This window comes from Leucopleurus acutus, assembly GCF_964270905.1.
Source record: "Leucopleurus acutus genome assembly, chromosome: 5".
Classification (NCBI taxonomy): Eukaryota; Metazoa; Chordata; class Mammalia; order Artiodactyla; family Delphinidae; genus Leucopleurus; species Leucopleurus acutus.
This window is the reverse complement of record NC_139147.1, coordinates 122,061,446-122,075,110: the sequence shown is the minus strand read 5'-3', so window position 1 is coordinate 122,075,110 and position 13,665 is coordinate 122,061,446. Positions and strand designations below refer to the sequence as shown.

The window sequence follows — 13,665 nt, the reverse complement described above, 5'->3', positions numbered from 1 at the left end:
GGAAACCTGCTGCTTACAGGTGACTTTGGGCAGGTCAGTTAACCTCACTGTGCCTCAGTTTCTCCTTATGTAAGATACAGATAAGAATAGCACCTATTTCATTTGGTGAGCATTGAATGAGGTAACACATCTCAAGTATTTTAGGACAATACCTGTTTCATAGTATGTTTTCAAAAATAAATATTAATGGCTGGTATTAGTGTTGTTAGAATTGATGATTCCAGTTATTTCATTTAGAATAGCTACACAAGAACAATAGAAAAAAAAAACACTTAAGATCTCTTCATTTTGAAGTTAAAAACAAAAACTGTCATTCATTCTATGTACAATGTAACAATTGCTGGCAAGTTCCAGGCACCAAACTAATTGTAGAGGTGAGGATGAGTACAGTAAATTATGTCCACTCTTGAGGATCTTAGCATCTAGCAAGGAAGAGAAGATCCTCATACATTAAAAGTAAACATTAGAGCATGAGTTGAAATAGTATAAATCATTAGTCAGGGTAAGGAAGCCTACAGGGTAGTGACATCAATTTGACAAATCTCTAGAACTTATATATCCAATGTGTAAGGCTTCCTGAGAAATTGTTTCCACTCAAAAAAATAATAACTTTTTAAAGATTTGCCACCGACATCCACTGGTTGGGAGTGTAAAATCTGTGCTTATTTAGGGGTCTTTTGGCAATGTCTATCAAAATGAAGAATACATGGCCTTAACTCAGGCATACTACTTCTAGAAATGTACTCTATATATATATATATATATATATATTCTCACACATGTGCAAGGAAATATGTATAAAGATGTTCACTGCAGCACTATTAATTATACATTGGAAACAACTTAATGTCTCTCAACTGGTTCTCAGAGAAATAAATCACAGGAAATGTATATAGTGGAATTCTATGCAGCCATCAAGAAAAATAATGTGGATATGAAAGTGCTTATATGGAGACATGCCCTAGTCATACTACTGAACAAAAAGAGCAGCCTGGAGAATAAAATGTGAAAATTTCACATTAGCAATGAATTAATGAGTCAGCAACTTCACTTCTGGGTTTGTTGCAGAAAAGAGAGTAGGGCACGAGAGGAGGGTCCCATCCCAGGTCTCAGGTGAGTCCCTGGGATGGCCGCCAAGTGTGGGTTCTTGGCTTCACACAGGAAAGAATTAAAGAGTGAGCCATAGTAAAGTGAAAGAAGGTTTATTCAGGGAGATACACACTCCACAGACGGAGTGTGGCATCTCGGAAGGCAAGAGAGGCAAGAGGGTATGGGGCTGTCAGTTTTTATCAGGGTGGGTAATTTCATAGGCTAATGAGTGGGAGATTATTCTAGCCATTTTGGGGAGGGGGTGAGGATTTCCAGTAACTGGGCCACTGCTCACTTTTTGACCTTTTGTGGTCGTCCTTGTAACTGCCATGGAAGCTGGGGTGTGTCATTTAGTGTGCTGATGTGCTACAATGAGCATATACTGATGCTCAAGGTCAAGTAGAACTCGACTCAGCCATCTTGGACCTATTTGGTTCTAATCAGTTTATGTCGTGCCCTTGGGCTATGTCATTCTTTTTTTTTTTTTGCGGTAAGCGGGACTCTCACTGTTGTGGCCTCTCGCGTTGCGGAGCACAGGCTCCGGACGCGCAGGCCCAGCGGCCATGGCTCACGGGCCCAGCTGCTCCGCAGCATGTGGGATCTTCCCGGACCGGGGCACGAACCCGTGTCCCCTGCATCGGCGGACTCTCAACCACTGCACCACCAGGGAAGCCCTATGTCATTCTTTTAAAGGTTGTGCCCTACCCACTTCCTGTCTCGGGTTTATATCCAAAAGAACTGAAAGCAGGATCAGGAAGAGATAATTGTAAACCTATGTTCATAAAAGCATTATCCACAATAATCAAATGATGGAAGCAACCCATGTGTCCACTGATGGATGAATAGATAAGCAAAATGTGGTAAATACATACAATGGAATATTATTCAGTCTTAGAAGGGAAGGAAATTTTGACACATGCTACAACATGTATGAACCTGGAGGACATTATGCTAAGTAAACCAGTTACAAAAAGACAAATACTATATAATTCCAATTATATGAGGTACCTAGATTACTCAAACTTAGAAACAGAAAGGAGAATGGTGGCTGCCAGAGGGAGGAGGGGGAAATGGTGAGTTGTTTAATGGGTACAGAGTTTCAGTTTTGGAAGATAAAAAAGTTCTGGACATTGGTTGATAACAATGTGAATGTACTTAATACTACTGAACTGTACACTTAAAAATGGTTATGATGGTAAACTTTATGTTATGTGTATTTTACCACAGTTAAAAAGTTTTTAAATGAGTTGATGTGTTATGTGTCTGCAGTACATACGTAGCAATTTCTGGAGAGTCCATTAACAGTACTTGCTTTTTTTTCCATTGGATACTCATTTTCCTATTTTAAGGTTTTTATCATTTATGAGCTGTCAATTTAAAAACCTTAAAATTGTTTGATGAACATCAGTAACAGCACTTTTGGGTTGTTATGCGACCTGATGCCAAAAGAGTGAATTAAGTGCTATGGTTTTTCTGGGAGGAATGAATAAATAGTGGCAAAGAGTGGTCAGTACGGACACAAAGATAAGTGAATTTTTCCTCATTTCAGAAGCAATGTAGCCGGAGCAGGAAGGGAGACGTTCTGACCAATTTCAGAGATGTTACAATGTGAGGGGCAAAAAACCCCGACAGTCCAGGGTGTGTTTGGATGACTGAGACGACTTATCTGATGACAGTCTCAGTGAGGAGTGCTTAGGGATGACTACTGGAAAAGTAGACTGGGGCTATATGGTGGCAGGATTTAAGGGACCAACTGGCACATTTAGATTTTGTTCTAGTGATAATGCAGGGCCACGGAACATTTCGAGCAGCAGAGTGCCAAGTGGAAAAGTGGACAGAGGAAAATTAAACAGGCACTTTAGATTGAATGCTAGAGTGGGGAGGAGAGACAGGAAGGAAGTCAGGCCACAGTAATCCAGGGGCAGGGTGATGAGGTTCAGATTCAGCATGGAAATGTGCCATTTCTCCTTCTTAATCATCCTCTAGCCTTTCATCTGAGGTCCCTCCTTTTCTCTTTCAGACTGCCCAGTTCCCACCAACGGGGGGCATTTTATCCTCATCTGGTTCCAGCCTTCTTTTAACTATCTAGCATTTATAGCCATCTCTAGTCAGATGTGTGATAGCTTAATTGAATGAAATGTGTTTTGGATGGTTCATCTAGGTTTGTTTACAGGTATTTTTGTCTGGCTCATAAAGTTACTGTGGTCAGATTTACATCTGCCACCACTATTACTGCTCTGTTCAAGCCGACAGCCTTGCAGAGGTCTGCTTTCTCCATTCACTTCCTGGTCTCCAAGGCCTCCCATCTCCGCCCAGTTCAAACTTCACCTCTTCCATGAGGCTTTCCCTCACTACATCCGTCCTGAGGAATGTTTCTGTCCCTCACAGCACCTAACTGCACCACTCAATGAACAGCACACATTAGCATCTAGCCAAATGTGACCATGTGTCCACATTTATATTTTTACATATATAACTATGTAAATGCATAAGCATCCCTGTTCCTCTGCCAGATTTCTGGAGTTTGGGTAGCCCTGGCCCAGGCACAAGGCCTGACATCAGGAGATGAAGGGATGATTAGGCCCAGTAAGAAGAGGTGGGAGGGTGAGTCCCAAACCTGACACAGCAGGTGTCCACCACTAGGTGGTAGTGGTAATCAAGCATCTTCCTCCGCTCTCTGTGCCTCAGATTTCTTATCTCTTATCTTTTAAATAGAGATGTTATCTGCTTTGCTTGGGACAACATAATAATATGACCCTGGGCTAGCAACAGAAGAACCCTGGTTTCCAAACTGTCACCTTCACGGAAGGGCAGTGTGCTCTTTAAGTTACTCACTTTTCTGGACCTCATTATTCCTACGTATAAAAGGAGGTTAAACTAGATCAGAGGTTCTCCGAGTATAGTCCCCAGGGTTCCTGGGATCCTTTCAGGGAACCAACAAGGTCAAAACTATTTGGATAACAATATTCACAGCTATTTCTCTTCACTCTCTCTTGTGAGTGCACGATATTCTTGTTCTAAGGATAACTTGTAATGGGTTTCTTACTGTTATTTTTAAATGAATACATTTAAATTTTTTCCTGTTTTCTTAAAAAGTAAATATATACGTATGACTGTGTATATGTATACATCCATCCTACAAAAACAAAAGTTCTTTAATGTCCTAATAATTTTTAAGTGTAAAGAGGTCGCGAGACCATAAAGTTTCAGAACCGTTGAACCAGATTCCTAGACCGTCATTCATTCACTCAACAAATAACTGCCCCTCCTGAGGCTGCATTTTTTACATACCGAGGAGATGGTGGTGATCAAGTCGTGGAGCCCGCTCCGATGCCGTTTACATTTGGGAGGGAGGAGGCAAACGAATATATCAAGACAACTTCTGAGAGCGGTAAGTGTCATGAAGGCATAAAGCAGGACACGTGTTTCATGCGCAGTGGAACCCTCCATTGTGCTGAGTCGGCCCCGGGCCCCTCAGGCCCCTGAGCTGGCCAGGCGCGGAGTCGCTGATACCCCGGGACACCGAGACACCCCGGCACCGGCAAGCCGCGGGCGCTGACGTACCGTGACGTCACTCGGCCGCGCCAGCCAATCGCGGGCGGCCCCAGTCCTGGGCCGGCGGTGGCCCGCGGCCTGCGGGAGGCGCTGTGGCCCGTCGGGCGGCCCCGCGGAGCCGCCATAGCCTCCCGCCTCCCGCGACCCAACGTCTCCGCCGCCGGCCTCGCGCCGCCGCCATGGCCGACGTGGAAGACGGCGAGGAACCCTGCGCCCTGTCCTCTCACTCCGGGAGCGCAGGATCCAAGTCGGGAGGCGACAAAATGTTCTCTCTCAAGAAGTGGAACGCCGTGGCCATGTGGAGCTGGGACGTGGAGTGCGATACGTGCGCCATCTGTAGGGTCCAGGTGATGGGTAAGCGCTGCACGCGAGGCCCGGGCGGCGCTGCGGCCTCCGCGGGGCCGGCTCCGGGCGTAGGGGACAGACCGAGCCTCGGAGAGACTGTTCCTGGAGGAGTGGGGGCGGGGTCGCCCTGCCCCGGTGCCCGGGGACCGCGGGCCACGCCCGAGCTGTCGCCGGTCAGAGGGCTGCGGCCGCCGCCAGGGGCCGTGGGGTCGTTCAGCAGGCGCCCAGCGCTGGGGACTGGTATTCTGGGGAGAGAAATGGGTGGTAAGCAGTGCAGTTAAACAAGGTAATTTCAGGTAATGATGGGTGTGATCACGACAATAAAAGTAGGCGATTTGATGGGAGCTGGGAGGAACCACTTCGGTTTGTGTGGCCAGCTACGGCACCCTTTTCAAAAAGATCGCAGAGAGGTCAGGGTCAAGGCCCTGAGTCAGCGGGTCACTAAAGTGGTTCTGGTCACACACAACAAAGTGATGCTCTGGAGTCATCTTTCACAAAAACGACCCCTAGTCGTGCTCTGAGGAGGCGCAGGGAAGAAAAATGTTCCTAGCCGTTGCCTTTCTGGATGGGCTACTGTTCTGCTGGCTTTTAAAGCTGGATGATTCGAGACTGGTCAGATAGCACTCGCTTGGCTTGAACGGGAAGGATGTAAGCCCTTTTATTCAGAAACATAAAACTTCATCTCCTTCCTGGTCCCTTCCTATCATAGGATGCCATTTCTTGGAGAAGACAGTGCCCTGAAGTCAGACCTTTATGGAAAACCCTCTTTTACAAATAACTGTTACTTCTTTCTATGATATTTTTAATAAAAATATTGAACCAAGTGAAACCTTTTAGAACAGCTTCATCTCGTTATGTTTTATATGGTTTATGTTTTAAGATCTCCGACCACCTTGAAAAAGAGGTGCTCTTGAAATGCACGTTATGTTTTTAAATAGGGCATTTAAAACTCCTGCATTTAAGAGCATTTCCCGTTGCGGAGCGCAGGCTCAGCGGCCATGGCTCACGGGCCCAGCCGCTCCGCGGCATGTGGGATTTTCCCGGACCGGGGCACGAACCCATGTGCCCTGCATCGGCAGACGGACTCTCAACCACTGCGCCACCAGGGAAGCTCTTAAATGTTTCTTGAAGGTAGTTGGAGAACACTGAGGTTTCTATAGTTTGAAAGGTTTGTGTCTTGCACTGAAAAATGAGAGAATTGGAGAAAATAACTTAAAAATTGCTCTCCCTTCTTGAGGAATGAAAATTGAAACCTACCAGAATCAAGCGATTTCTCAATTTACTGTCCCTGTAGTATGCTCTTATGTTTTTTATTCATAAGGATTTGTTTTAAAGAGAATTTACAACCATGGGATTCAAACATTTTTTACTTTTAAAAGAGCTTGATTTCAGATGTGATCCGCTTATATTGTGTATCAAGTTTTAAAAGTACCTAGTTTATTGGCCTGCAATACAGCTCCCTTGTCCTTCCCCTTTCTTAAAAACTAGAATCATAATTTCCAGTTCGAGTGACATTTTTCACTTATCCAGGCGATTTTTGTTCTTTTGTACGACAAACTGTTAAAAATTTTATCCCTTAAATTTCCTTTAGTTTAAAAAAAAGAATTTCCTAAAAGAACATTTTATTTTTCTCCCCAAAGAAAAATTTTAAAATAGTAAACAGAAATGCAAAATTTAAAATAATGGTTGCAATTTTGCAAGAAATAAACTTTCCTGGGATATTTAAAGTAAGTCAAAGTATGGGCTGTAAATGACTCAGGGTTCACATTAACTTTCTAATTATAGCAAGTATTCTGCTACTGTGGATTAATGTTACAGATTTACAACAGCTGTGCTTTGGGTTCAGGAAAGTATTCTGGACTAGACCTCTGTATTTTGTTTATGAGGTGTTAAAATCCACTTAGTGGTCAGGTGACAGCAGAAGGAAGTTTGTTTTTTAGCATCATTCTGAAAGGTGTTACTATACTCTTTAGAAATGTGCTGTTTTAGATATTAGGAACATCATCAAAAGAAAATGTTTTCCTTTATCTGCAACGTTAGTCATTTTTAGCCATTTAGGTCAGTTTTTGATAATGAATCTAAATCCAAGCTATAAGCATAATTCAGAGACTTCTAGATTATACAGAGAGCCCACTTAATCCCATGTCCTTTATATTTGGAATTCATCTCACACGCCTAAATGATCGGTTATGACTTCTGGATCTAAGATTTGCCTGCCAGCCCACTCTGATGTAGTTAACACTCTCTTCCTGGGTTTCCACTCTCCCCCCTTCATTCTGAAAGGAGCAGATGGCACAGCGAGCGAGCACTGGTGAGGAAGAGGCGACCAGGTTTGCTAGTGCTGTCAAGTTATGAAGAGCCAGAGTAACCTTCCACAGCTGTATGTTAACGTGGACGTTTGAGCTAACTTTTTGGAGCCTTGTTTTCCTAATTTGTAAAAGAGACAGTTGGGACCATGAACTCTAATTCTGTGATTACACAGAACCAGAGCCGTGTCTTCACCCTTATATCATGATCCTTATGATATTTAGTTGTTTGCCTATCTAACCTCGCCATTTACTGGTGAGACCAGGGACCCAGACTTGGTCATTTTGGTGTCGGCAGTGCATTACTCTTTGCACAGAGTAGATAGATACTCAGTAATTGTGGAATTGAAGAAGGCCTCAGGAGGCAGTGGTTGTTTTTAATCCACGCTGAAGAGGCCAGGGTGGTGTGTTTTCTTAAGGGTGAGAGCACGCAGAGAGGAGCAAACAAATGCCTGAGCATAATCCAGTGTAAGAAGAGAAGCAGGCTTCAGCTCCACCGTGTTTCTATTTTTACAGAATTATTTTCCTCCAATTTATGTTAAAAACTATTTTTTTCTGTTGGTTTGAACTTCCTTTTACCCAACTTTGACTCCTTTCAGCTAGTGAATGAGTCCATTTCATTGGTTCCTAAAATATTCTATATTACCTCCTTCATCAAACAAATAGTAGTACAGATTCAATTTTGAAAACTTCTAGTATACCCTTTTGGTTCCCATTCCTCATGTTTTCTCCCAGGTAATTTATTAAAATATTTTACTGTTGTCGGGTAAATGCTTTGGGCTCAGAGGGAGCATTTCCTTAAAAAGAAAAAAAGAGAACCTAGTATTTAGGAGTTTTTTACATTTAATTTTTATAGAGATTATACAGTCACATAACTTAAAAACTTGAGAAAGTACACAGTGAAAACTCCTTCCCGTTCCATCCCCTCCCAGGTAAACTTTATTATTAGTTTCTTGGATATCATTCTAGAGTTTCTATCTGTGTGTAAGCAAATACAATATATATGCATGGCTTATTTAAAAGGATGTCTTGAAAATAAACTGCTCATAAGGTTGATCTGTGTGAACATGCCCAGTGAGCTTATAACTCCTAATATAGTGGAGTATAGCATATTTTTCTCTGGTGGTTACATCCAAGGTCTTTTCATCAGAGCTTGTAAAAACAGAGGGTCAGTAACCCTTGTGAAATTGCTCATGGTCATAAGTAAATTAGTAGAGTGCCTTGTACTTTATTCATCTTTAAGCAGTTATGTTCAGATGAGAAATTAATAGTATGAGTCTTTTAATCTACATCTCTAACCCTTTGGGCCTTTATTTGACTTTGAAGTGTATGGGTTTTAAAAATTGCATTCTGAGCATCAGAATGAGAATTGCTATTTGTTTACTTTTAGATGCCTGTCTTAGATGTCAAGCTGAAAACAAACAAGAGGATTGTGTTGGTATGTTGTAATTTTGTTCTCTTGCTTTTTCAACTGAAGGTTTTCTCTCAGTGGGGATGTTTGAATTTGCAATTAAGATTGACTTTATCAATACACAAAAATAAACTGTAAAGCAGTGATCCATTATTAATATAAAATGTGTTGGTTCTCAAATGGTCTTAATGGAATTAATCTGTAAGTCCTTCAGTTGGTTTAATTGAAGAGAATTGGTTATATATTCTAGACATGGGCATGGTAAACATTTTGATAATCAAAAAAAAAAAATTCTTTTCTATTAAGTAGAGTATAAAATAAGGAACTTGCCAAAACATCCTTCAAGTTTTGAGTATGTTACAGGTTAGTTTTGGTCAGTCAGGATTTTATTCTAACAAAGCATTTCAGTATTCAATATTCTTTTATGATCCGGTATTTAACTTTTCTACTAAGGTAAAAACAATTCTAAATCTCAAGATTTTTTTGGATGTAGTTTATAGAAAGTTTGTTAAATTTTATTTACATCTGGGACTACAGAAGTTGTCTTAGGCCAAATATTTAAGCAACTCAAAGGTTTTTATGTCCCAGTTCTTGAGGTCATCACTTCTAGATTGCTATATAAAAGTGTTTAAAGATTTTCCTGAAATGAAAGGTTACCTTTGTGTTTGTGTGGTTTACGTACAGCTTCTTAATGATTTATGTAGTTTTGATAAAATCCTGTTTCTTCCTCCCAAAAGACTTAGAATGAGTCCCCTAGCTTCCTCCTCCTACAACCAATTTTCACAAAAAGGTTTGTTTCCTGTTTTTTTTTTTTTTCCTATTTCTTTTATTTTTCTGTTATAGCTCAGTTGGTCAAGCAAGGGATAAATGAAGCCCATGTTTGAGATTGTATCCCAGATTATGGGTGATTTCCCTTGGTTAAAATTTTTTCTTCGATTCTGTTTGTTTTAAAAATTTTCATTTGGGAATTGTGAGGTGTAGGCCAGCCTTATTTGATCATAGAGAGACCCTTTTCTTGAAAGAGACCTCTCTTTCAAAGCCAGCCACTTTGAAAATTCCATTCTGTTTGTCACGTGAGGAATTGCACTGCCTGTGGATGACTTGACACAGATCCTCACCACTTCCAGAAAACAACTCATTAGAGGTACAACTAATAATGTTTAGAAGCCTGTCACCTGTTTATAATAGCCTGCTATGAGCTAAAAACATTTAAAATTCATTATATCTTGCTAAATAAAAATCAGGAGGACATTTTTCAGTAAAATAAAGACCCACAGGTCTCCAGGGTCAGTGCCTGACTGAGGTAGTCTGGGATCTAAAGAAGGCTAAAGTCTTTTAATCTCCTAACTTGAGAAAGACACCATGTGGAACTATGTAGGAACTGGGGGCCACCACAGCACCCACAGATTCTAAGCAGTGATGGAAAGTTCCCAAGCACAGTGGTGTATCTCATTTCTTAAGTGTAATTTATATATGTAAGGTTCCATTTCTTTATAGCTAGAAAAAATTATTTTGACCAGTTAACCATCTTTATTCAAGATTATGAACCCTAATTATTACATAATCTAAAATAAGCTAGATTTTGAGCTCGGTAATTTAAATTGAAATATGTAATGTCACATATTCTTTTTTTTCTTTCAGTCGTCTGGGGAGAATGTAATCATTCCTTCCATAACTGCTGCATGTCCCTGTGGGTGAAACAGAACAATCGCTGCCCTCTCTGCCAGCAGGACTGGGTGGTCCAAAGAATCGGCAAATGAGAGCAGTGGAAGGTGTTCTTTGTGCAGTTGTTCAGAGCCCTGGTGGATCTTGTTATCAGGTGCCCTACAAAGGCTAGTACTCTCCAGGGGGCTAATTCTTTGAATCGGAGGCGGTGGATCTGCGGTCTTTTGGGACTCATCAGAGGCATGGGTTAGCCTTTTTCAGTTTTATTTGCAGAAATTCTCTACAATTAAGAAGATAATTTATTAAAGATGGTCTTTCCTACCTCTGTGGTATGTGTCTCACACACTGCTTATAAGTGCTATAAAGGAGAGAACTATAAATTGAACGACGTTTATAATTTACCTACTGATATCCAAGGAGCTATGGAAGCAGTTCCGTTCAGAAGAGAACTTTTTGCATGCTTATGGTTGATCAGTTTAAAAAAAAAAATGTTATAGTAACAAATAAAGTGCAGTTTAAAACCCAACTCTTATCCTTAATCTGTTCCTAATATTTATTTTTGGCAGAGAGGGGGATGATTCATGAAATCTTTATTTGATATTATGAGAATTTAAAGTTTGGACCAGTGAACAGGGTAAATAAAATTTTACCTTTGGTTGTATGAGATTTCAGTGGTGTTCTACGTTATCATCCTCTGTCTCTGACTCATCAAGAAAACCTAGATCTGCACTCACCTCACTGTTCAATTACTGAGTGGTAAAGGACAGAAGTATTTTCAAGATCTAGTCATATTGCGTTGTAATTTAACTGTGTTTTAGGTGGAACGTTAATGAGGGGAAAATGTTTACCATTGTAGCATTGGATCAAAAAGTTTATTTTATCACACGATGTTTTAATAAACGGTTTATTCTGTTTACCTCATTTGAATTGTCATTATTGCAATTTTATGCACAACCTTCAACTTAATAAGCTAATTTGTCAAGTGAATGCTTTTGTTTAATTTGAAAAAATATTCATTTGCTCTTTCATTGGTGGTAATAAAATTTTAACTTTATTACCTAGAAACATAAGTGTAAGAAAATACTTAAATTTTATCAAACCAACTCACGTTCAGTGGAAGTTATCAAGGAACAATTTGTGAACCACAATTTATGAACCCATGAATTTTTCCATAATAGAGGCTACTGCTATGCATTTAAAAAACCAAAATCTTAACCATTCACTTCTGCAGTTTCAGAGTTTGCCAGTCTGAATCTAAGGAATGTGAATACATAAAAGAATATTAAAAATATAATAATTAGGGCTTCCCTGGTGGCGCAGTGGTTGAGAGTCCTCCTGCCGATGCAGGGGACACAGGTTCGTGCCCCGGTCCAGGAAGATCCCACATGCCGTGGAGCGGCTGGGCCCGTGAGCCATGGACGCTGAGCCTGCGCGTCCGGAGCCTGTGCTCCGCAACGGGAGAGGCCACAACAGTGAGAGGCCCGCGTACCGCCAAAATATATATATATAATTAAAATAAAAATTAGAATTCTGTATGCCTTCACCTTGCCTATTTATTTCTTGTAGATTTTGCTTTATTATCTTTTTTTCACAATTATCTACTGAAAGAATTAATCACAGTATACAAATATGTTTGGACCATTTGAATGTGTTTCTTGTGCAGTAAGCTGTTTTAGCAGCTCTTTAATCTTTTTAAAAGGTTGTGTCTATAAAATGTGAACTAAATATTTGGCTTTGCAATGGAGAGAAATAGAATGTTGAGTTATTTCTGTCAGTATGACAGTGTTTAAATGAAATGTAAAGGATGGTGGTAATAAGTTGATTTTCCACACGGCAAAACTGCAGGTCCACCGTCTAACAAAGCTCTGTTTCTATTACACATCAGCATCTGAGGGTAGAAGAGGAGGGACTGGGACAAAGCAGCATTGATCCTATACCCAACCTGGGATGATATCAGCTCATTTGCATAGCCATCTGAAAGTTCAGTACACGTTGTTTCATCAGAAGGAACATGCTGTGACATTTATGAATTCCAATGCAAAGCATTGAATAGTTTTTTCTTTCCATTTGATTAAACAATGTTGAATTTTACTTCACTAGTGTATTGGAAACACATTTGTCATCTTTGGCTGTATAACTTTCCATCTATGCAAGTTGCATTCTTGTATTAACAGCTGACATCTAAGTAAATCTCACCCTACCAAACCCACTACTTCCTTTTTATAAAAAAAAAAGTCCCATTTACTATCCTGAAGTGAAATTCATAAATATATCTCCACACATAATTAAAATGTATACAATAATAATTGTAATATAAAGTAGAAATAAAAGGAAAGTAATTTATAATTCATTTCTTTTTCAGTACGTAAATGCTTGAGCACAGTTACACCAGAAGACATAATGAAGTAGGCTGATGAGTGCATGCATGTGTGTGTGTGTGTGTGTGTGTGTGTGTAGTGTGTGTAATCACTACACGAAGACAGCTACAATGTAGACTATTGTGACTCAGAAACATGAGGAACATTTCCATTGATAAGACTTTTTTTCCCCCAAAATGGTGAACTGTGCTAGTAAAGTTCTGAACAACACAAATTTACAATCTTGATTTGCAATTTAGTTGCATATTTGGAAACCTCAATGGATTTTAAAGCGATGCAGAAATGTACTTCGTGTTTTTATGGAAAAAGAAGTTAGGTTCTAGGCTCAGATAATAATAAACAGACTTTCTACTACATGAATGAACCTTCGAAAGTCGCTCAGGGTGCTGAACCATGTTTCTTCATGTGAGACTGTCTCACACGTTACAAGACACCAGAATTCCCTGGCCTCTACCCACCAAACACCAGTGGTACCCTCAATTTTTGTGCCATCCAAAGAGAACATTTCCGAAACATCCCTTTAGAGGTAGCATAGGCTGTTTGGGGAGCAACCGTTTAAGTGCTTGTACAGGCGATTACATACTTTGCTGCCACTGTCCTAATCCTAATGACACACACAGTAATTTTTTTTAGTATAAAGGGTTCAGAATTTTGAATGACTGGTATCCTAAAACGAAGAGTTCATAGAGCCAAATCTTACAGATCTGTGCCCTCTTCTCTAGAGGTGTGAACAGCTATTAAATTAGTGTTTAACACCTAGGACACACATATGATGGTGAATACTCACTTTAGGCTTAAAGAAGAAGCCTAAAATTGTTTTATAGAACTGAAGCTAATGTAGGAGGCTTTACGATCAGAAAAAACATTTTTTTAATTGTTCCTTTAGAAGTTTGGTAGACATCTGATAAGAAAGGTA

At 40.3% G+C, this 13,665-nt stretch overlaps 1 protein-coding gene and 1 pseudogene across 3 annotated transcripts in view; both read left to right on the top strand.

Moving 5' to 3' along the window:
* LOC309961800 overlaps positions 1 to 4,648 on the top strand; it is a 43,413-nt pseudogene extending 38,765 nt beyond the window's left edge. The window contains exon 8 of the transcript in view: positions 4,527 to 4,648. The product of the transcript in view is annotated as an uncharacterized misc_RNA (transcript). The remainder of the gene's footprint in view (positions 1 to 4,526) is intronic.
* Positions 4,649 to 4,765: 117 nt separating this feature from the next.
* On the top strand, positions 4,766 to 11,281 carry RNF7 (ring finger protein 7). Of its 2 annotated transcripts, none has more exons than XM_082839136.1 (3): positions 4,766 to 4,991; positions 8,686 to 8,733; positions 10,348 to 11,281. In XM_082839136.1, the coding sequence occupies exons 1-3, from the start codon at positions 4,824 to 4,826 to the stop codon at positions 10,402 to 10,404; spliced, it is 273 nt and encodes a 90-aa protein (XP_082695262.1). In that variant the 5' UTR covers positions 4,766 to 4,823; the 3' UTR covers positions 10,405 to 11,281. The 2 variants fall into 2 exon arrangements, with proteins under 2 accessions (XP_082695262.1, XP_082695261.1); XM_082839135.1 differs by having other exon boundaries at positions 4,766 to 4,998.
* The last annotated feature ends 2,384 nt before the right edge of the window (positions 11,282 to 13,665 follow it).

Excerpts from the sequence above, each read along its gene's own strand:
- RNF7 (XM_082839135.1), top strand. The coding sequence starts at position 4,824 with ATGGCCGACGTGGAAGACGGCGAGGAACCCTGCGCCCTGTCCTCTCAC. Across the intron at positions 4,999-8,685 it reads CTGTAGGGTCCAGGTGATGG|ATGCCTGTCTTAGATGTCAA; the intron begins GTAAGCGCTGCA and ends GTTTACTTTTAG. Across the intron at positions 8,734-10,347 it reads CAAACAAGAGGATTGTGTTG|TCGTCTGGGGAGAATGTAAT; the intron begins GTATGTTGTAAT and ends TTTTTCTTTCAG.